Raw genomic sequence first — 23,988 nt, 5'->3', positions numbered from 1 at the left:
TAAAAGCTAAACATTGGCCTGGACTGGGGTGAAAGTGTCCAGTCGTGAAGTGGTTAAATCAGGGATAAAAAGTAAACTGGTCATATAGGTCTTCTTCCCTGTCCCATTTGTGGTAAGCTTTTCCATGTCCCATATGGCTTTACCAACACAATGTTCCGGGTATTACATGTGTATCATGACAGATGAAATTAAAAAAACAAAAAAAAAAACTTGCCAATAATATTTTAAGAAATTTATTAAAAGAAAAAAAAAAAAAAAGCAGAGTGAAAAATATTTACATTATACATGACTGCATACAAAAAAAAAAAGAAAAAAATAATATATAAATATAAATATATATATATATATATATATATATATATATAATCTTAATTAGTCATTTATTGAAATACCCAACACATTCCATCATATATTAAAGTGCACCCAGAATAAACACAATAGAAAAGGACTTTAAAACAATCCTCACTGTAACACATTTTTTTTTTTTCTAAAATGGCGAGCAAACCTTCTCAGCAGGCTTCTAATGTAAACACATAGCAGGAGCTTTAAAGTGACACTAAACTTCTAATTCTCAAAAAAAAAAAAAACAACAACAACACAATACACATCCACTACTTAAAGCGGAGTTCCACCCAAAAATGGAACTTCCGCTTTTTGGATTACACCTCCAGTGTCACATTTGACACCTTTCAGGGGAGGGGGAGCAGATATCTATGTAACAAAAGGTATTTGCTCCCACTTCCGTCCGGGCATAGATCGCTGCAGTATCCGCGGCGATCTACGCCATGTCCGGCTCTCCTTCTCTGTCTTCTGGGAAACAGGTCCCAGAAGACAGCAGGGACCGGTAAGATCACGCAGCGCGACTCACGCATGCACAGTAGGGAACCAGGAAGTGAAGCCGCAAAGCTTCACTTCTTGATTCCCTTAACGAAGATGGCTTTGCCTCCACCCGAGAGCCGAATTAGCTTTGGGTGCGGACATCGCAGGTGCCCTTGGACAGGTAAGCGTCCATATATTAAAAGTAAGCAGCTGCAGTATTTGTAGCTGCTGACTTATTTTATTTCGGCAGAAATCTGCTTTAATAATCATGTAATCTATTTTTCACCAAATCATTCATTACCGGGTTTCTGCCTTTTTTGTAACATTCTCTGTGCATGCCCAAACCTCTCCCCTTCTCTCACTGCCATAATGGTCAGTATTCATTATTGCAGTCATGTGCACATTGGTGAATCCACAGAAAAAGAACAAAAAAAGAAGAAGAATGGGACCACAGAAAGCCACCCTATAGCAAAAAGTCTGCCCACAGTAGAAAATAAAAAAAGGAATTTTTAATTAAAATTTTCGAGGTAAGAATATATACCTGAATACATTTTTTTAAACTAGAATTTGCGTCACTTTAAGTGGTTAGAAACTTACTGAAATTGGACAGCTAAAGGCCTTTCTTGTGATGTTTGAGAGAGTTACACAGAGAGGTCAGGAATTTGTTTTTAAAGCTCTGCTACGGTTTTGTTGGGAATATGCAAGAAAACTATTTTTTTTAATATCTGCAGTCTGGGCACAGGTGCACTTTAAGACAAAATTCAAGGATATTCAAATTAACTGAATAAAACTTGTGTGCTAACAAAAACTGCCCCAAAGTATATATTCCATAACCCTTTAAAATACTGGTTTCACCATAAGTTTACAGAGCCAATCAAGTAACAGAAAGTTCTCGCTCTGCAATAAGGGGAATGCCAAGTAGTGGACACTAAAGTCCCTAAAGTCCCATGTGAATCAGCACAGTTTATGAATGGTGTCAACGTAGCAAAGGCTGGAAATCCCAGCCTACATAAGGAAAATAATGTCTCCATTTCAGGCGTTCTCTGGAAAACTCACGTATTCAGGAAAAAAAGAAATTGGCAAAATTGGAACTCCACAGAATCAACATATATATCAGACCAAAAGTTTATAGTTGGCAATATTCATGAAAACCAACTTCTGCTCAAAATTTCTGTCAGAAAAAAAAAAAAAAAAATAGAAATTCTTCTCAAAGTTCCATTTCCTCATCTTCCCTGCCCCACAAGGGGTCATTATCACAGTCTAAATTCAAAATGTGCGATTTGTCTTCCTCCAGTGGGTTGACTTGCCGAAGGAATGGCATTTTAGGAGTATCTTGTCTGGATGCTTCTCTTTCCTCCTTATTACAACTGGTAAAGTTCCGGTGTTTATGACCAAGAAATTCTGGTTGGGGTTTCCAAAGGACGAGCTCCATGGATGGACGATTCCTACAACATAAATACATTAAATACAAGTGTATTCTTTTATATTTTGGTACTGCAAAAGATGTTAAAAAAAAAAAAGTAAGGATTGTGAGCAACTATTGTTTCATTTTTTTTTTTATTATGGTGTTCCCAGTTGTGCATAAAAAAAAAAATATATATATATATATAAACCTCTCGTCTATGAATTACATAAACACTCCTAGGTGCATTCAGAAATCGTTCCGATACTGCATATTCTTCCCCCCCGCCTCTTCTAAGACTGAGAACTACGTGATCAAAGACTGCTGGATTGCTCAGTTCTCAGCCTTCACCGAGCAGAGAGCCAGTGACTGGTAGTCACTGGCCCTCTGCTCTACCCCTCCAGCGCTCAAAGGAATGCCAGGGGCTGGTTCAGTCTCCCAGCAGCCCGCTGAGAGGCCAGTCCAGGAATCTGGGTGGAACCCAACTGTGAAGTTGGGATCTTTCTTCTTTCACAAAACGAACTGCACTCCTGTGACATACAGGAGAAGAATAGCCAAAATAGTGTTGGCCATGGTGGCTGTAAACGCAAAAAAAAAAAAAAAAAAAAAAAAGACGGTGGTCATATAGTACTCCTATCACCAAGGCTAACAGATGCCATACATCCCAGGAGTCTTCAAGGAGTGGAGGGGCTCTCAGCTAAGAACACAATCCTGCTTGCATGCCTGAGCTAAGGGCAGATTGATTCCAGGAAGTAAATGCAATGCTACATGAATTTAATTATCTGCCCTTACTAAAGATGGTCAGGGCCAGAAGTGCTAGTGGGGTGTTTTTTTCAGCAAAATAAAGCATATGAATGGAGGGGAATTTTTCTTTGAATATAAACCACTTTGCTCCTACATATAAAAATCTATTTTTTGCTAGCAAATTGAGAACCTCCAAAACACATATATACATTCTCCCTACCACACAATATTTACCCTATTTTTGTAGAATGTGAAAGATGATGCTATGCTGAGTAAATAGATACCAAACATGTCACGCTTGAAAATTGCTTCTGCCTGTGGAATGGCAATCTACGGTGCTTAAAATTCTCTAGAGACGTCACTGTAAACCCCTTTACCAGTTTAGAGACACACAGGAGGTCTGGTGTTAGAATTATTGCGGTCGCTCCCGACGTTCGCGGCAATACCTCACAGTTTCCATATGCATGCGAGAGTAACATATGCATTCGCACGGGGGTGCTTTCATTTAGAGATATATATATAATTTTTTTTTTTATAAAATGATATACATTTCTTTGGATTAACCTATTGCTTTTACAAGGGATGGACAATTCCTAGTGACAGCATGGGTCCATGACCTCTTTATAGAGAAATCTGGGGTTTATTAGACCCTCTTGCCTCCAATCAGACACAGATCAGTCTGATCAGCTGCTTTTCTGGCCGCTGATGGCCAGGTAAACAGAGGCGGAACCTGAACAGATAAAGGGAAGAGAGGAACAATGTCAATTCCTCTTGGTTCCATGCTGCAGTCGCCGCATCGCTCCCGGGGTCTGCGATTGGACGGCAGAGCCTGAGAATGGTGGTGCCAGGATGGGGGGGGGGGGGGAATAATGGGACTCCGTGCGGCCACCCACAGAAGTGATTGAGTGGCAATTCTCAGATTACTTCTGCTACAAAAAAAAAAAGAGAAGAAGAAATCGCCAGCTGGAAAATTTCTTACCAGGATAATTCCTGTGGATGCAGGCATCATCCCGGTATACCCGCTGCAAACCAAGGACGTTGGATCACACACACACACACACACACACACACACACACACAATATATCCCCCCAGCTCTTCTTAGTGACAGCGGCAAGTACCGCAGACTTAATGTCCACCAGCACCCACCAATGATCCAGCAGAGAGGCAGAATAGCGGTCTGTCTAGGTCAACAAGGCAGATCGCCGTTCTGACAGGAGGGAAGGCATAGATCCTGTGTCTCTGCAAAGCAGGAACATGGATCCATGCCTTCCCACTAGTAAAAGCACCTTCCGTACTAAAAAAAACAAACAAAAAAAAAAAAAACACAACACCACACAGGCTAGGCATACATTTAACCCTTTGATCGCACAATGTTAACCCCCTTTCCAGCCAGTGTCAGTGTCATTCGTATACTGACCGTGCATATATTTAGCACCGATCACTGTATTAATGTCAATGGACCCCAAAAAGTGTACGTTTTTCCACTGCAATATCGCAGTCCTGCTATAAGTCGCTGCCATTACTAGTATAAAAAAATCCCATAGCGTGCAGATGCCATAACTTTTGCACAATCCAATCAATATACGATTATTGGGATATTTTTTTATCAAAAAAAAAAAAAAATGTAGCAAAATACATATTGGTCTAAGTTTAAGAAATGATTTTTACATTTTTTTATTGGATACATTTTACAGCAGAAAGTGTTTTTTTTTTTTGTTGGAGTAGTGTCGCATGACCACGCAATTGTCAGTTAAAATAACGCAGTCCCGTACCGCAAAAAAATGGCCTGGTCATGATGAAGGAGAGGGTAAATATTCAGGAGGTCAAGTGGTTAATGAAGTCTGGCCGATTTGTGATGGTGCTGCTTTGGCAGCTGTAAGTGCTGAAGTGCTCTGAGGGAAGTTTGCGATGGCAGAGAGAGGACACTTCCCTTTTGCAGTGTATTACACAGAGGCTCATGCTGGTCTAGTTTTCAGCACAACCTGTCATTCGCAGGAGAAGGGGAGGGGAGCCAATATTTTTTTTTTCTGGTCTCAGTTTTTCTGTTCAGAAGAGCAGGGAGGATATCTGGAGAAGGGGAATGCTTTGAGATGCAGAAGATTTAACTAAAACAGATATTAAAGACTCACATGGAATCTACAATCTTCCTGGTCAGTGATTCATCCAAGCCTTTTTTCAAGCTTTCAAGAAGTACATCAGACATTACAAGTGTGGGTAAACGATCATTTTTATTTTCTTCTTCATCCTCTTCAAGGACTAGCCTAAAAAACAGAAAAAGAGTTACAGCAGTATTTTAACAAAAAGGTTTTTAAAATTTCATAATACTAAACACAGAAGTCACTAAAAATATTAGAAGCACCAATTGTAAGCAAGCCATTTTCTATTGGACTTCCCATTCAGCTCAGTGACATGCAAACCTTTTACCGCAAAGGAGACAAATCAGGGATCACAAGCCACCTTTCACCTGTACATTTTTGTTCTCAGTAAAATGAGCAGAAACAGAGCTTAATCACATTTTACATCAAAAGTTGGCCTTGGAAACACTGGATACTCTGAAAAATGATACGATACCATGTAATGTCACTTTGGTACCATTAAGTAACCCAGACCATTGCAAAGCTTCTGTTCATAGAATAGGCACACCGCTAATAATTTGTTAATGCCCAAGAATAGGATGTAGTCAATTAGGATATCTAAACTGAAAAACAAAAATGTCATGTTGCAGATGCTATTAGAGGTAGTGATGGCATAATTTCCACTTCTGCAGCCAAATTGCAATAACATCTACTTAATAAGTATGTGTGTTAATTCATATAGCATAAAAAAAGCCCCCCCAAAAAAAAAAAAAAATAATAAGTTTGACGGACAAAGCTCTTCCTTAGTCATCACTGTAGGGACATCTCAAAGGCAGTACCTCATTGAGGATTGGATAACCAGAGAAAAAAAAAAAACAACACAACACTAACCGAGAACCCCCCAGAAAGGCACAAGAGAACTCAAAAACAGCCACCTGCAAAACCTTGCAGCCTAAACACGCATCCAAAAGATACCCAAACATCAACTTTGCAAAACCAAAAGGTGTGTACAAACAACTAAATAGCAGTCTTGCAAACATGAGAAACCGATGCCTAAAAGCCAGAAGGCACGAATCGCTCTGGTGGAGTGTGCCAGGGAAGGGAGGCAGCTGACCCTTAAAGGCATAACTCTGGATACCAGTCTGTCGACTGTGAAATAGTGATAGAGGAAGTCGCAAAGACTTTCCTTAGGACGTCCGCAATCACAAAAATCTAACATCCAAAAAGGTGGCCGTAGCAGACAGATGCACACGAGCTGCCTAAAAACACATCAAGGCGTACAGCGCAACATGCTTAGAATATGAATACAGAGAAGAAGTGACAATGACATTCAGATGAAAATTCTGATACAAACTTGGGCAGAAGGAGGGATGTAGATGGAGAACCACCTTATCCTTGTGTAAAACCAAATGGGGAGACTTACACAATAAGGCTGCCAGCTCCAACATGCAGTGTGTGGAAAATATAGCAACTAAAAAAGGACAACATTCTGGAAGAAGAGGGCTTAAAAAGCACAAGAATGAGGTTCAGCTCCCACAGTGGCAATGAAAATTGCACCGAATGAGCTACATGCCGAACCTCTTGAATAATAAAAAAAAAAAAAAAAAAAAAAAAAGGTACAAATCAAGAAGTGTGTGGGCAGGGGGTGTTGGAAGAAAAAACGCAAGTGCAGAAACCTGGCCCTTAAATGGAGCTTCTGATCAACAAGTACCGTATTTGCCAGTGTATAAGGCGACAGGGCGTATGAGACGACCCCCTAATTTTAAAATTTTTTTTACGATTTTGTTGCCTGTACTCACTGTATAAGACGACCCCCCTTCCGACGCTTCATATTTCTTCCTTCTGGAGCCCTATTCTTCTTCCTTCTCGCTGGAGTCAATCACAGCGAGTGATGTATTATATTAATGAATACAAAGCCTGCTTGGATTGGCAGAGGCTGTAACATCAGCCCACGACTCTCTGACTCTCAAAGCCAATCCGAGCAGGCTACTGTATGTAGCCTGCTCGGATTGGCAGATGTTGTTACGCCAATCCAAGCAGGCTCTGTATTCATTTGAATACATCGCATACCGGGATTGGCTAAGCGGTATATACTGTATGTAGCCAAAGCTACATACAGTATTACCGCACATCCAGCAGGCATCTGAGCAGCTGATCTGGCATACAAGACGACCCCTGCTTTTTGGCCATTTTTTTTAAGTGTAAAAGGTAGTCTTATACGCCAGCAAATACAGTAATTGGAGAAAGGAAAATATCCGAGACACCAAGAAAAGATGTGGATAAAATCCAAATTCTCACACCATGAAATGCAAGTCTTCCAAGTAATATGGTAAATCTTCGAGAGGTGGATTTAAAGAGGAAGTAAACCCTGATGGTTTTACTTCCTCTTCATTTCCCTGCAAAGGTAAAGCATAAAGGGCTACTATGCATCACATAGTAGCCCATTATGTGACACTTACCTTAAACCAAAGCCTGCAATGTCACCGCTGTCCCCACTGGCTGGAAGCGTCCATCTTCACCCTCTTCCTTCTAGGGCTGCAAACTTCAGCTCTTGTGACTGTCCGGAGTCGCGTGACGTCACTCCTGCGCAAGGGAGCCACCAGTCACGACATGACCCCATTGGTGCGCATGCACCAAAGACATTGGCTTTATTGTAAATATCTCCTAAACCATGGAGGTTTAGGAGATCTTCCCAGCACCTACAGGTAAGCCTTAATATAGGCTTACCTGTAGGCAAAAGTGGTTGTACAGGATGTACAACCACTTTATGTTCCTTCAACATGGTAGGAATAACAGCCCGACAACCCCATCTCTCAGAACCAGGTAGACAAAAGCCAGGCCATCAAGCCAGTGATGGTAAAGCAGTGTGGAAGATCAGGCATAGAACAGTAAATCCCATCAGGGGACATCCGCAACCAGCCAAACCATGTCGGCATACTAGGGTCGACTAGGCCAATCCAGAGCCACCAGAATCCCTTTGGCCTCTATCCTGCGCAGCAGACGAGAGAGTTGAAAATGGCATCACCGGAGCAGCATCTACTGCATCCACCAGGGGGATCCCCCACTCTTCGACAAATCGACAGCTTTCCGTTATGACAAGATGCCAGAAGATCCATGTCCTGGGTTCCCTACCACAGACAGAATGACAGAATGGATAACAACGTCTAGGTACACTGCAAAGACCACTCTCCTCAATCCAGCATTTGACAGCCGACGCAATACATCTGCCAGTTTCCCCACACCCAAAATGTAAATGGCAGAGAGAAACCGGCCATGAAGTTCTGCCCACCAAAGAAAGCACTGCATCCAAGCTTCTAGTACAACTCTGGTGATTGACCATGGTCAATGTCATGGCATTGTCAGACTAGGTCCTGTTCGCTTGTAGCTCCAGGACATTGATAGGTAGCAGAGCCTGCTTCGGTGTCCAACAACCCTGGATCGACCACAGACTCAGAACACCCCCCCCCACTCAGTCAGAAAAGGCTGGAATCAGTTGTGACCACCCTCCAAAAAAAAAGGTGTGGAAGAAACAACTTTCTGGCTGAAAGAGACAGAGTTTGAAGCCACCAAATGAGGGAAGCCCTGACTGATCGTCGTACACAGATCTGATTGTCTAAACCTTAGAGTCTAAGGACACAGGAGACTTGTCCGACTTTAATAAGCAGTTCTTCTACAGGATCTTCATATAGAACTGTGCATACATGACCATCTCAAAAGGTGGCTACCACGAGGCCCCGAACTTGCAAGCAAAAAACACAAGGTGAGAAAAACCTTTAAACAGAATGTGGCAGACCTCAGCAGGAAAAGTGCTCAGACATGTAACCAGGGGGGTAAATTTACAGTGCCCCAGTTGACAGATAGACATGATTATTTGGCATGATGCATCACACATCTACAACCACCCAGGCAGTCTGTAGACACACCAATATACACTAGCAGCATATGCAATGGCATGTCCACCTGGCAAAAGGGGGTGGTGTCCTAATAGGGACTGTCCAGCCCCAAACGCACTAGTTGTCAGGTTGGGACCGGCAGTTGTACCTGTGCAACCTCTGCATCCCAATAGACATGAATGGGACTGCGTGCATGAAACACCTGTGCATCCTGCGCAGGCAAAGACAGCACTTTGGCATAGGTGTACAGATAAGTACACCTATATCAATGAGACCTAAATGGGTAAGCAATATTTCAAAAAAGTTTAAGCTATGCTGTGTGAATGGCAACACAAACCTAGTTGCATTTTCTCAAACTTGACTGCAAATTGAAAATTGGTTTAAAAAAAAAAAAGATTTTTTTCCTTTTATTTTCACTTGGTTAATCTGCCACCACCACATCTAAGTACTGGCAAGTGGCAATATAGGATTTGCTCTTCAGTAAAGAAACTAGATGTCAGAAATGATAGAATATACCGTTACCTGTTTTCAATATCCCGAATTCTTCTAAGAGCAGTATCAGATTGGGATTCTACAGTGGTTTCATCCATGCTCTCAGTAGGAGCGGTCTGCATCTCAGATGGTGGTATACATGGTGATGGAGCTACAGATGCTGCCATGATTTGTGAATGGTTAGGTCTCCAGCAAGGCTGTGGTGTATCTTCAGTATAAGTGGTTAGAGCTTGACATTCTTCAAGAACAGGGGATGCACATAGCTTTCTTCTCTTCGATGGATAGCTTTACAAGAATAAAAATAAAAAAATAAATAAACCTTATAAGAGTCACAAAAAAGCTCATGGATGTCCTAATGTTTAAAGTAAACCTGTCATTAGAGCAATCCAGGGCCTGCCATTGCCAACGCTATCAGATAACCCTATTGTTATGCCCAACACTACCCAAGTCTTGTAGAAGGGGGAGAACCACAATTCCCTAAACTAGCTGGAGTTTAAGACGTTCCATTTATGCATGGCACTCATGACCCTTCTTCACAATCTTCATATACTTTAAGGAACCCACAATTTGAGCACTCTTTAGTCAAGCCACCATATACTTCCATCACCAACAAAGCCTAGTACTAGCTCACTCACTGGCTACATAGCCCTCAGTACAGCATGGTAGAAAAGGTAGGTACAGCTTGTATTTCTGGAAGATTTACCTACTAAAACTGACCTAACAATTGTTTAAAACATTTTTTAACGGTTACTTACTCAAAGCCATCTTGGTCTTGTCTATGCTTTTTCCTTATCCGGCTACTGGGCCTACATGTCATAAAAAAAAAAAAAAAAGTAATAAAAATTAAAAGTGGTGTTACGCCCCAAGAAAAAAAAAAAAGAAAAAAAAAATACACATACTGCAGCTGCTGGCTTTTAATAACAGGACACTTACCTGTCCTGGAGTCCAGAGATGTCGGCACCCACACTTGATGGGGAAAGGATACCTGTCAAAGAAAGGTATCCTGTCCCCCCCCCCCCCCCTCGAAAGGTGCCAATTGGAGGAGGAGGGGGTAGAACTCCACCTTAAATAAACACCATCACAAAATAGCACCAAAGCCCCTTTCACACCTGGAAGTTTGCGATTGTTGGCAGAATCGCTGCAATTCTGCCTGTGATCCCAAAATGCTCTGTAAAGCCGACAGCTTGTTCAGGTGCCATTTCATTTTCAATGTCACCTAAAAACACGGGTGCGATTTGGGCAGCAATAATGGAAAACAGCATTATGCAAAGCTTATTACCCAAAAGCTCTTGCTCCGTTTTGAGCGACAAGCTTTACACAGCATTACAGCTCCTGGGTTTGGGTGCCATTGAACAAGTGTGGTACAATTTTCAGTTTCACAGAGCTTTTTTGGATTGCGTGCAGAATTGCGGCAATTTTTCCCAAGATCCCAGATGTGAACGAAGCATAAAACAATGTGAACATTTGTGTTATTTTCATTGCCAGATATGGTGATTTTGCATACATTATGTTCAGAAAAAAATAAATAAATATTCAAAATGTTTTTAATTTATTTTACCCAGTTAAAATGTAACATTTTTGCATGTTAGATTGCACATTACACATGCACATCTGGGGAAGTTAACCTCTCCTGCAGGTCAGGACAAAAAAAAAAAAAAAAAAAAAGACGCCCCATACAGTACTCCTCTGCAATACATGCACATACTCCATGGTTTATCCCTTGGGAAACCCTCCAAATACGAAATACTACTTGCTAATTTTCCACTAATAACTCAGATCCCAATTATCTTCATTTGCCTCACATTGCATGCCTTTTTCTGGGCTGAAATCACAAGAAATTGTGTCAGCCCCACCCAACGGTCTTAAGTCCTCCCTTTGTTCACAACAAAGTAAATCTTTTGTAGTTCAACATTACTGGAAACGGTCTTTAACCACTTCCTGTATATATACGGCAGCAGAATGGCTCTGCTGCGCAAATCGCCGTATTAATACTGCGGCTGCTTTAAGAGCCATAGCTGCATGGCGGGGGGACCAAATGCGCATGGCCAGCGGGGCTCGATCCCCGCCGGCCTCCCATGACTGTGGGCATGAGAGCAGGAATGGGGATTTATGTGCGTAAACACACAAATCCCTGTCTTGTCAAGGGAGGAGAAACAGATTGTGTGTTCCTACTTAGTAGGAACAACAATCTGTCTTCTCTCCCAGTCAGTCCAATCCCCTCACCGTTAGAACACACTGAGGGAACACACACTTAACCCCTTGATCACACCTCGTGTTAACCACTTCCCTGCCATTTATACAGTAATCAGTGGCTATTTTTAGCTTTGATCGCTGTATAAATGTCAATGGTCCCAAGAAAGTGCCAAAAGTACCCGATTTGTTCGCGGCAATATCGCAGTCCCGATAAAAATGGCAAACCACTCTATATACGCTTATTGTGATTTTTTTTTACCAAAAATATGTAGAAGAATACATATCGGCCTAAACTGTATATAGCAAAAATATATAAAAAAAATAGTATTTTTTTCCCCCAAAATTGTTGCCCTTTTGTTTATAGCGTGAAAAATAAAAGCCGCAGAGGTGATCCAATACCACCAAAAGGAAGCTCTATTTGTGGGAAAAGGAAAAAAAAAAAAAAAAAAGGACAAATTGTCAGTTAAAGCGACGCAGTACCGTATACAAAAAATGGCCCGGTCAGGAAGGGGGGAAATTCTTCCAGGGCTGAAGTGGTTAGGAGAACACAGGAAGTTTTTTTTTTATCATCAGATACAACAAAATGCTTTCAATTGTATATTTAGGAGAGCAAAAGAACACATAAGAGAAGATCATTATGGTTTACATGCACCTTACACTTACCCAGTATAAGTCTGAGATAGAAGATGGGTTCTCTCAGGATTCTGCACAGATAATGCATTTCCCAAAAACACACCCATACTTTCTCCTCCAGTTGGGTTTGCAATAAAAGGATTGTACATATTGAAGCAAGAACCATTATTGCTGGGGCCAGTACCAATGGGAATACTGTTCATTTGGTTATGTTCATTGTCAGATGTATCACAGAAAGGAGAGTCTACAATCCCTGATGCATTGGTCCTCTGAAGGAATGAGTCTGGCTGATGGTACTCCATCATGCACAATGGTATTGCACTAAAAGCTTGGTTAATGGCAGCCATTCCAACTCTCCCCTGTGAGAGAAACACAAAATGTTACAAACAAAATCCATTCCAAATACAAGCACTAAATATCGGTCATAAAAAAATTAAAACAGTTGCTCAACATGTAAAAAAAAAAAAATATATATATGTGTGGTTTGAACACGGTTTACTATTTCAGGTGTGCGCACATGGGGTGCTTTCAATTATTTTTTTTTATTATTATTATTATTATTATTATTATTATTATTAAACATTTTACATTGTCCCTGTAATTATTATTTTTTTATAAGCATGTCAGGTCCTCTTTGAGAGATCTGGGATCCGCTGCCTATAAAATTAATCCTGTGGAAAAATCCTCCACAAGCAACATTTTTTTTATACAATTTTGACTTGATATACAAGCGAAGTCTTGATATACAAGTAGCGTCATGTCACAACTGAGTATAAAAGAGAAGAGAGGTGCCTCTAAGTGTAGCAATATGGTTACATTTAATGAAGGTACAACATTTAGCAACTCCCATGGTTGATGATTAAAAAAGAGGCACATCTAAGTATGCAAGGATCCGGGGTAAAGCTGTCCACATACACCTTTCTCCTCACCACCATTGATGTCGTCCCTTCCACGAGCAGTTCAAGCCTCGCTTTCAGATCGCTCTACTGCAGGGTAGTCTTCCTGGTCACAATTGCAGACTGACAGCGGTGAGGAGGACGGTCTATGTGGATTGCTTTCCCCCAGATGCTTGCATACTTCGATGCATCTCTTAATCATCAACCATGTGAGTTGCTAAATGTTGTACCTTCATTAAATGTAACAATATTTCTACACTTAGGGGCGCCTCTCTTCTCTTTTATACTGTGGAGCTCCTGTTGGATTTTGCTTCTAATCCCCCTGTGGACACTTCCATTTGTGGATGGACATTTTATGATTACACAACCTATCACATTGCTATAATCTTTTTATATGGACTATAAACTGATAAATAAATAAATGTTTGTGGAACGAATCATTTGAGTTTCCATTATTTCTTATGGGAAAATTTGCTTTGATATGCAAGTGCCTTGGATTATAAGCATGCTACCAGAACGAATTATGCTCGCAATCTCCAAGGTTTTATTGTATATCTATCTGTCTGTAAATCGTTATTTTCCTGCCAAAATGCCCCTGCAAGCATTGGCTGTGGGGGGAGGGGGGGGGGTTTCAGTGAGAGTTTGGAGGCGATTTGAAAGACATCTGTGCAAATTTTATGCCCAGATGTCTAGTGAAATCGCCCCCGAAGTCACAAAAAGTAGTGCAGGAACTACTTTTAGAAATCAGTGTGGCGCGGCAAAGTCAGGATTGCACCGATAGGGACAGTGCCGTTGCCGGCAATAGGCTTGCAATTTGATGTCAAATCACGCCGATGTGAACGGAGGCTAAGGCCAGGTTCACGCCTATGTATTTTTAGTGCATTTGCCATGTCTATAGGTCATCATGTTCACATCTGTGCGTTTTATGGACTTTAAATGGATCAAAAAGGTGTATTGAAAAACGCACCTGGAATACGTAAACTGCATTTACCAAAAATATGTAGAATACATATCAGCCTAAACTGAGAGAGAGAAAAAAAAAAAGGATATTTATTATAGCAAAAAGTTAAAAATATTGTGCTTTGTTTTTTTTCAAACTTGTCACTCTTGTTTATAGTGTTCATTTGGGTACAGTGTTGCATGACCGTGCAAGCGCTGAAAAGTAAAAATTGGCCTGGGCAAGAAGGGGGTGAAATGCCCTGTATTGAAGCGGTTAATTAAGCTTTAACAATAAAACTTGGAAGCCGATTGGTTCTATGCAGAGCTGCACCAGATTTACTAAATCTCCCCCACAGCCCCTCGGCCTGCCAAAGATTAATGACTGCCAATAGAGAAAAAAAGTGCGAGAATGGTCACTGAAAAAACGCATGCATTTGCATAGGTTGAGGGACTCAAAATACACAACATAGGTGTGTTTAAGAATTGTTGGTGTGTTTTCAGTGCATTTCAATGGGGAGGTGCTTTGCAACAGACATGCAACTGACCAGTGTGAAGATATACAGTATCTCACAAAAGTGAGTACACCCCTCACATTTTTGAAAATATTTTATTACAGTGAAACCTTAGATTACGAGCATAATCCGTTCCAGGAGAATTCTTGTAATCCAAAGCACTCGCATATCAAAGCAAGTTTCCCAATAGAAGTCAATGGAAACTAAGATAATTTGTTCTGCATTGACTTCTATGGCATGCAATACCGCATGTGGCCGGAGACTCAGAAATACTCGAAGACCGGTCGGCTGCATTTGGAAACCCTCAGAAAGGCTCGTAAACACTCGGGAATGGAGTATTTCCGAGTGTATCTGAACGGCTCCGCCGAGGGTGCACCTCTGGCCAAAATGCGGTACTGCACACCGCAGAGGCTTGAGTGCTGCTTGTTTTGCGAGACACCACTCTCAAACCGAGTCAGGATTTAAAAAAGAAATAATAGCTCGTATTGCGAATCGCTTATTAACCGCGTTACTCGCAATCCGAGGTTCCACTGTATATATCTTTTGCAGTGAGACATTTCCCGATCTCTGCAGCCACGCATCGGGACAATGTCTCACTGCCTGTGATTAGCGCAGCGCCGACTTCCTGGCGGGCTTTGCGAACACGCCGGAGCTCATCCTTAGTGCTGATATAATAGAACACTCAGGAATCCATGTTGGAATTACATAGCCATTGCCAGCCCAATGGGTGAAAAGAGGACAGCGCCAGCAGGAATGAAGTGGCTGTGAGATGCTTGGACTTCATATTACTGAAGGAAAGCACAGCCAAAAGGTAAGGGTGACATAATGTGCAAGCATCTCCAGCATGCCATCATAAAAGTTTCATTACACTTGTCTACAGCCTTTGGACTACATGTTGGCAGATCTAAAAGGAGATTGTATAATCAAATTGTATAGCGTGTGGTGAGCCTAAAGCAAACTACACATACTAGGTACACTTTACAGACACGCCCCAACCCCGATACAAGATGCCAGCTTTCATACATTAAAAAAAAAAAACACACCACACACAACTGACTCATCCTTGGCTCTCCTTCCTGCCAGAAATGCCACCGCGCCCCAACGCTGCCCCCATCAATCTGGGCACTCCTAAACAGCGCTGATGTGCTCTGCAGAAGTGTACACCAATCAGCCTTAACATTATGACCACTGCCAGGTAACATGAAGAATTGATCATCTTGTTACAATGGCACCTGAAAGTGGGTATATTAGCAAGCAAGTGAACATGTTGTCCCTGAAGTTGATGTGCTGAAAGCAGAAAAAAAAAAATGGGCAAGTATAAGTATTTGAGCGACTTTGACAAAGGCAAAATAATGACTATAAGACTGGGTCAGAGCAACTATGAAATGGCAACTATTAAGTTCTATAGCGTATCAGCACCATTGATTTGAATGAGCCTCCCTCCACTCTAAAGTAGCTCAGCTATCAAATGTTGGCACAGAGCTAGGAGCGTTTGTGATTTTTGCTGTGAGTGTAGCATGACAAATTGCAGCAAAGTCCCACCGCGTCTGAGGTGCCATTATAAGAAATAATGGCATGGCAAATGCGTTCAGTCGCAATTCTGGAATCACAATTCCGCCAGCGATCCAAATCGCTTAGGTGTTCCTGGTTGGCAGTGATCAGGACTAATCAAAAGTGGCCCAAGGAAAAACAGGTGAACCAGCGACAGGGTCATATATGGCCAAGGCTGATGCACGCGGGGAGTGATCACTGAGCTGTGCAGCCCCATCCAATAGAAGACCTGCTCAAATTGCTGATTCTGATAGAAAGGCGTCAGAACACACAGTGCGGCGCAGTTTGTTGTGTACAGGGCTGTGTGTCTCTACATTGGGCTCGCGAGCATCAGAACTGGACCACAGAGCAATGGATGAAGGTGACCAGGACTGATGAATTAAGAATGATTTTAAGAACATGATGAGTTTGAGGTGTTGACTTGGCCGCCAGATCTCAATCCATAAAACATGTGTGGGATGTGGTGGACAAAGAAGTCCAATCCATGGAGGCCCCACCTCGTAACTTCCTGAACTTAAAGGATCTGATGGCTTGGTGCCAGATACTAGCTTCAGTGGTCTAGTGAAGGCCATTAATATTGCTGACTACTCTGTAACATCCAATGATTCAGTTCTTTATTGGCTACAGATCAGGATATAACAGTTACACATTTCAGCTGGGCCCTTTCACACCAGCGGACAGTATATATTTTATCAATCCGGTTTCGGATGAAATACGGACATACATGTATCCCTATGGAATAGCGGGTGTCATTGGTGTCCGCTATACTCCTGTCTACAAACAGTCCGTGTTTATCCGATCCCCCCATAGGGGAGAGCGCAGATCTGACAGGGTGGTCCCTGCACATTGTGCAGGGTGGTCCCTGCACATTGTGCAGGGACCGCCCTGTCATCTGCCGGCTCAGCAGGGATCAATGGAGCGATCCCCGCTGAGCAAGCGGATGAGACATGTATGGATCCTCACTGGTAAGGATGAGCTCCGGCGTGTTCGCATAGAACACGTGCAGAGCCCGCCAGGAAGTCGGCACCCGCGCTGCGCTAATCACAGCCAGGCAGACATTTCCCGATCTCTGCAACCGAGCATCGGACAATGTCTCCCTGGCTGTGATTCGCGCAGCGCGGGTGCCGACTTCCTGGCGGGCTCTGCACGTGTTCTATGCGAACACGCCGGAGCTCATTCTTACTCACGGGATCCGTGCATGTGAAAGGGGCCTTACTCATCACATGCTACAATGCTATAAGCAGTGCTTTGGCTGAAATACGTTAGGCCCCTTTCACAAATGCGGACCGTTCAGATCCACCTGACAGTTTTTTCTGGCAGACCTGATTGGTCGCTCCATACATCTCTATGGGGAGACGGATGTCAGCGGTGACATGTCCGCTGGCATCCGATCCGCAAAAGTCTGACGGATGCAAACCCTATTTTTACATCTGTCTGCGGATCGGGTAAAGACAGACAGTCCGTGTTCATCCGATCCCCCCATAGAGGAACGCGGAGATCTGACAGTTCCGTTTCTGCAGTGTGCAGAGATGGACTAGTCATCCACCAGCTCAGCGGGGATCAACAGAGTGATCCCCAATGAGCAAGCGGATGTTTAAAAATGGATCCGCATGTGTGAAAGGGGCCTTAGCGTGTTACGGTTGTATCCTGCCATATGGCCAATAAAGACCCGATTCATTGGATGTTACCGAGTGGCCAGCTTTACTATATTTGGTGATCATCGCGCGGGCCTGAACACCACTCCCCAGTCTTCCAGGTAATGGGGGGTACAGCAGGACTTCTTTGTAGGACCGGCCAGGATGGGTCAGGGCTGTTCTGGTAGCACAATGGGACCTACTGAATAGTAGGTAGGTGGCCATAAGGTTGTGGTGTATATGAAGGTCCCCCATCCCTCTAGGAATGAGGAGATGTATAGAATGGACACATGGTCCATGTCACACACTCTACAGGTGCGGGGTGAAGCGGGGACACTCTCCTGCTATCAGGTTTGTGTTTACTATGACAGAACAATAACAAGAGGCCACGTGTGTGCACACAGCGACACTCACCCGTCACCAGGCGTCACCTCTCCTCCCTCAGAGGTCACCACACGTCCGAACCAGCATGGGGGAGCCCCCCGAAGCGCGCTCACCTCACTTCCCTCACACACAGTACGACATACACTGCTCCCCTCAGACGTACATATCCATTACTGGGCGGAGCTTGTGCTTTTCTAGAACGCTCCTAACCCTTCTAATCGGCCACCATAGAGGAGGCTCCTGATAGGGCCACGGGGGGACGGCGGGGGGCGTGGCTCGGGGAGCTGCTATATCCTCCATAGAGGAGACAGCCAGCAAGGACAGGGGGCGGGGCTTGGAGACTGACAGCTAGGTCTCCGAGCAGCGCGCTGCCATATTGTTGGTTATCTTAGTTTCGGCACACGTATAATATAAACTATGTACAATATCTGTTCAATGACCAGCAGCTCTATGGTGGGAGGCACCGACTAATCAATTCATATCCAGTAAGATGGGCCCTCATATCATTTACTCTGTTAATTAAAAAGAGAAAAGATTGTATTGTGTGCAGGCCAGTGTAATATTTAGCACATTTTCTGCTCAAGCATTATTATGCATCCTGTTCATTTGGATGTGCTGCCTGCTGCCCCCCAAAAAAGGTGCAGGCGCTATTATTTTTGTGCTGCCATGCGTTTGGCTGCCATTAAGAATTAAAGTTCCTCTGACACAAACAGCGAGCAAGGACGTTTTATATTGCAGAAGAGACATGCAATAAAATGCACCTAATATAAACTGGAAACCGTGCAAAATAGGCCCGCTTCTGAGCCACATTCCTGTCTGAATATTGTGTCCGGGTTTCAGACAGACTGAAACCCGGACACAGCTTGATTCAAAACCCGAACTGTCTGGGTAAATCCTGGACAAGTGGCAACCCTAAGGCCTCATGCACGCTGGACTTTAAAATAACGTTATAAAAATGCCAGTGGCTTTGCAGTGAGTTTTTCAACTTTTTTCAACGTTTTTGCAATAGTGTTTTTTCGCATTAGCGTTTTTTTATTGTTTTTTTTTTTTAAGAAGGTTTTTTTTTTTTAAGAAGGTTTTTTTTTTTAAGGGCCAGTTCATACCATACAGTTTTGTGTGCATTTTTTCTGCACTAAAAATGAATGCACAGTGTTTTCCATGTATTCCAATGGCTTTAGTTGGCTCCAGTTCACAACATGCAGTTTCCGGTGCAGAAACTGACCGGAAACTGACTGAATGATGTGAACTAGAGCCATTGGAATACATGGAAAACACTGTGGCCCGGATTCTTAAATGAGTTACGCCGGCGTATCTCCAGATACGCTGTCGTAACTCTGAGTCCGAGCCGTCGTATCTATGCGCCTGATTCTTAGAATCAGTTACGCATAGATTTGTATTAGATCCGACCGGCGTAAGTCTCTTACACCGTTGTATCATAACTGCATATTAACTGCGTATCTTAACTGCATATGCTGATTTACACCTAGAAATATGTAAATCAACTAGATACGCGAATTCATGAACGTACGCCCGGCCGATGGAGTACAGATACGCCGTTTACGTTAGGCTTTTCCCGGCGTAAAGTTACCCCTGCTATATGAGGCGTAGATGCGGCGTACCAATGTTAAGTATGGACGTCGTTCCCGTGTCGAACTTTGAAAATTTTACGCCGTTTGCGTAAGTCGTTCGCGAATATGGCTGGGTGTCATTTACGTTCATGTCGAAGACATTGGCTTCTTGCGGGTTAATTTGGAGCATGCGCACTGGGATACTTTCACGGACAGCGCATGCGCCGTTCGTAAAAAGCGTCATTTACGTGGGGTCACATAAAATTTACATAACACACGCCCACATCTACCACATTTGAATTAGGCTGGCTTACGCCGGCCTATTTACGCTACGCCGCCGCAACTTTTGTTTGAGAATACGGCACTTGCCTGTAAAAGTTGCGGAGGCATAACGTAAATAGGATACGTTACGCCCGCACAAAGATACGCCATTCTACGCGAATCCATGTCTGTGCATGCATTTTGTGCAGAATACAATGCACAAGAAACTGTACGGAACTGCATCTGGTGGGAACAAGCCCTTAGGGACAGTTCACAGCAGATGCAGTCCAATGCGTTTTTTCTCTGCATCAAAAACACATGGAAAGTAGGTTATATGGTTTTCAATGGCATAGTTCACACCAGTATATGCAGTTCCAGAGCATTCCAGTTCCAGAAAAAAAAGTAGAACATGCTGCATTTTACCTGCATGTTCTACTTTTTTTTCTGGAACTGGAACGCACTGCACTGCAAGCACTGGTGTGAACTATGCCATTGAAAAACCATATAACCTACTTTCCATGCGTTTTTGATGCAGAAAAAAAACCGCACTGGACTGCATGTGGTGTGAACTGGCCCTAATAAAAAAGAGGGGTGAAAAAAAGCACTGGACTGCATTAAAAATGCACCAAAAACGCACTGGAACGCATCAAAAACGCGCATGCAAAAAAAAACACCTGAAACGCACTCGGATTGCGTTTCTATGGTGTGAACTGGCCCCTATACTCAGTTGTGACATGGCGCTACTCTTATATCAAGACATCGCTTGTATATCAAGGCACATATTTTGCTTATCTTGCAAAACGCTCTCAAACCAAGTTACTCTCAAACCAAGGTTTTACTGTAATGTTACAAGGCCTCATGCACATTGGACGTTAAAATAACGTTATAAAAACGCCAGTAGCTTTGCAGCGAGTCTTTTAACTTTTTTCAGTTTTTTCAACAGTTTTCAACAGTCTTTTGGCATGGATATTTCCTTCTGGTTCCCAGGAGTTATCCTCCGGCCCGTACCCCTTCCATTTTATCAGGAACTGGGTTTGCCCTTGCCGCTTCCTGCAATCGAGGATGGCTTCTACCACATATTCCTCGCAGCCGTCGACACAAACAGGTTCAGGAGGTCTGATCCCTCTATCAGGAAAGGGATCGGGAGCTGCTGGTTTTAGCAAAGAGACATGGAACACTGGGGTGCACTTTAAGAGAGTCAGATAAAGATAGCTCATAGGATACCTCATTGATCCTTCTCCTTATTGGAAAGGGTCCCATAAACTTGGGTGCCAACTTCTTAGACGGACAGGCTAACCTGAGATTGTTCGTAGAGAGCCATACCTGATCACACGGTTGAGGGTCCAGCTCCCCTCTCCTTTTCTTGTCAAATAATTTCTTACTGTCGGATTGGGCTTTGATCACTGCTTCCCGTAGCAACTGATTGTTGTGGTTGATGAAATCCACGGTGCTCTGTACAGCCGGAACTGAAGATTCTGAAAGAAAATCTGGTAGAAATGTTAGATTGAAGCCATAATTGGTAAAGAAGGGAGATTGCCCAGTAGCCGAATGGTTGGCATTGTTGTATGCAAATTCCGCTAAAGGTAGCAAGGAGACCCAGTCATTTTGGGAAAAGGACATGAAGCATCTGATGTACTGCTCTAGGGTCTGGTTTGTCCTCTCAGTTTGCCCATTGGTCTGGGGGTGATAGGCTGAGGACAAGGCAAGTTCAATTTGCAAGGCTTCGCAAAGTGCTCTCCAGAACCGAGAAGTGAATTGGACCCCCCTATCCAATACAATGTTAGAAGGAACTCCATGTAGCCTGACGATATCCCTGATAAAGACACGGGCAGTCTCAGCAGCAGAAGGAGTGTGTTCCTTAATCAAAGGAAATGGGCCATCTTAGTTAAACGGTCTACAACCACAAAAATTGCCGTACACCCCTCGGAGCAAGGTAGTTCCACTATAAAGTCCATGGCAATCATTTTCCACGGCCTATCGGGTACGGGTAGGGGTTTTAGTAGTCCCCAGGCTCGGTTCCTAGCAGTCTTGTTTCGGTTGCAGATAGGTCATGTACCGACATATGACTTGCAGAAATCCTCCAGACCCGGCCACCAGAAGGTACGACGTACCAGTTCAAGAGTCTTACGGACTCCAAAGTGCCCTGCCAGCGGGTGATCGTGGAGGAGCTTCAGGACCTCTACTTGAATGTCTTCTGGTACGAAGATTTGGCTTCTTTTCCAGAATAATCCGTCCCTGGGACTTAGGGTGATATTAGGAGGTTTGGAGGAACCTGTGGATGCCTCCCTAATTTGAGAGAGTAGGTCAGGATGTAAAAGCAGGAAGCTACCTGCCGGCAAGATGGTGTCAGGAGTGGACGTATCCTTCGGGTTATCGTGCATTCTGGATAGTGCATCCGGCTTAACATTCTTTGATCCTGGACGGTAAGTGATATGGAAGCAGAAACGGGAGAAGAAAGGGGCCTAGCGAGCCTGTCGAGGTTTCAATCGTTTTGCAGATCTTAAATATTCTAGGTTTTTGTGCTCAGTATAAATTAATACTGAGTGTGCAGCGCCCTCCAGTAGGTACCTCCACTCTTCCAAGGCGGTTTTAATGGCCAGTAACTCTCGGTCACCTACATCATAATTTCTCTCCGCAGGGGAGAGTTTTCAGGAAAAGAATCCCACAGGGTGCATTAGGTCCTTGCTTCCTTGATGCTGGGAGATGAAAGCCCCTACTGCGACTTCGGATGCATCCACTTCAGGAAGGTAAGACAGTGCCGGGTCTGGGTGACTGAGAATTGAGGCTGATGCGAAAAGTCCTTTGAGTGTATCGAAGGCCCTTTGGGCCTCAGGGTTCCAGCGGAAGCGTGAGTTCTGTTTGGTCAACTGTGTAATGGGTGCGATGATTGTAGAAAACCCCCTAATGAATCTCCTATAGAAGTTTGCGAATCCTATGAAACGTTGTACCCCCTTCCTATCCAGGGGTACCGGCCAGTCCAGAATAGTGGATACCTTTTGGTGATCCATCTTGATTCCCGTCAGGGAGATCACTAGACCCAAGAATTGAATGGTTTGCTGCTCGATTTCTCATTTTTTTTTCCGCTTTTGCATACAGACCATGTAGGCGGAGGCGACACAGAACCTTGCGGACATGCTCCCGATGTCTATCCAATGACCCGGAGAAAACTAGAATGTCATCTACATAAACGATGACAAAGATGTCCAGAAAGTCTCTGAATACGTCATTAATGACGTGCTGGAAGGTAGCGGGAGCATTACATAAACCAAAAGGCATGACCAAATATTCGTAATCACCGTATCGGGTACGAAAAGCTGTTTTCCACTCATCGCCATCTCTGATGCGGATCAAATTGTAGGCCCCTCTTAGGTCCAACTTGGTAAATATGACGGCGGATCTTAATTTCTGGAAAAGTTCAGGTATCAAGGGCAGCGAATAACGTTTTTTGACTGTGATGTTGTTCAGTTCGCGGTGGTCTACACATGGGCGAAGGGTTTGGTCCTTCTTGGTGACAAAAAATATTCCAGCGCCTGCTGGAGAGTTAGAGGGATGAATAAACCCCCTGTTCAAGTTCTCATCGATGTAAACTTTCAAGGCCTCCTGTTCCTTCTCGGATAGTGGGAAGATGCGCCCAAAAGGAATCTCAGCCCCGGGAAGAAGCTTGATCGGGCAGTCATAAGGGCGGTGAGGTGGAAGGGAGTCGGCTCCTTTTTTACTGAATACATAGATTAATTTGTGATAAGGTTCTGGAACAGACTGGAGCAGATTGGGAACAGAGTTCATGCATAACAGGGTAGAGGACGGACTGGGGGGTCCGGATAGGCAGTGCTTCAGACAGTAGGGAGATGGAAACGATACTTCTCCAGATACCCAGTTAATCTGGGGATTGTGAGCTTGGAGCCAGGGTATGCCCAGGATCACAGGAAACAGGGGAGAGGAGATAACATCCAGGATTAATAGCTCCTTATGTTTGGAGGTGGTGGTGGCAGG

General features: G+C 43.5%; 1 protein-coding gene across 2 annotated transcripts; it reads right to left on the bottom strand.

The window, feature by feature from the left end:
- Positions 1-1,243: 1,243 nt before the first annotated feature.
- Positions 1,244-18,391, bottom strand: CCDC117 (coiled-coil domain containing 117). 2 transcript variants are annotated; one of them, XM_040345435.1, is made up of 6 exons: positions 18,200-18,391; positions 12,284-12,612; positions 10,183-10,233; positions 9,458-9,712; positions 5,097-5,228; positions 1,244-2,264 (listed from the first exon to the last, which is right to left on the bottom strand). In XM_040345435.1, the coding sequence occupies exons 2-6, from the start codon at positions 12,598-12,600 to the stop codon at positions 2,027-2,029; spliced, it is 993 nt and encodes a 330-aa protein (XP_040201369.1). In that variant the 5' UTR covers positions 12,601-12,612; positions 18,200-18,391; the 3' UTR covers positions 1,244-2,026. The 2 variants fall into 2 exon arrangements, with proteins under 2 accessions (XP_040201369.1, XP_040201378.1); XM_040345444.1 differs by having other exon boundaries at positions 18,283-18,387.
- Between the last annotated feature and the right edge of the window lie 5,597 nt (positions 18,392-23,988).

The sequence above is a fragment of the Rana temporaria genome, chromosome 1 (assembly GCF_905171775.1).
Source record: "Rana temporaria chromosome 1, aRanTem1.1, whole genome shotgun sequence".
NCBI classification, from domain to species: Eukaryota; Metazoa; Chordata; class Amphibia; order Anura; family Ranidae; genus Rana; species Rana temporaria.
Note: the sequence above shows the minus strand (reverse complement) of the source record. Positions and strands in the feature narration are given on the sequence as shown.

Bases quoted from the DNA above. Each gene is read 5' to 3' on its own strand.
- CCDC117 (XM_040345435.1), bottom strand. From the start codon at position 12,600: ATGGCTGCCATTAACCAAGCTTTTAGTGCAATACCATTGTGCATGATG. The intron at 9,713-10,182 runs GTAAGTAACCGT...ATTCTTGTAAAG, and splicing joins CAAGACCAAGATGGCTTTGA to CTATCCATCGAAGAGAAGAA. The intron at 2,265-5,096 runs GTGAGTCTTTAA...TTTATGTTGTAG, and splicing joins AGGAAGATTGTAGATTCCAT to GAATCGTCCATCCATGGAGC.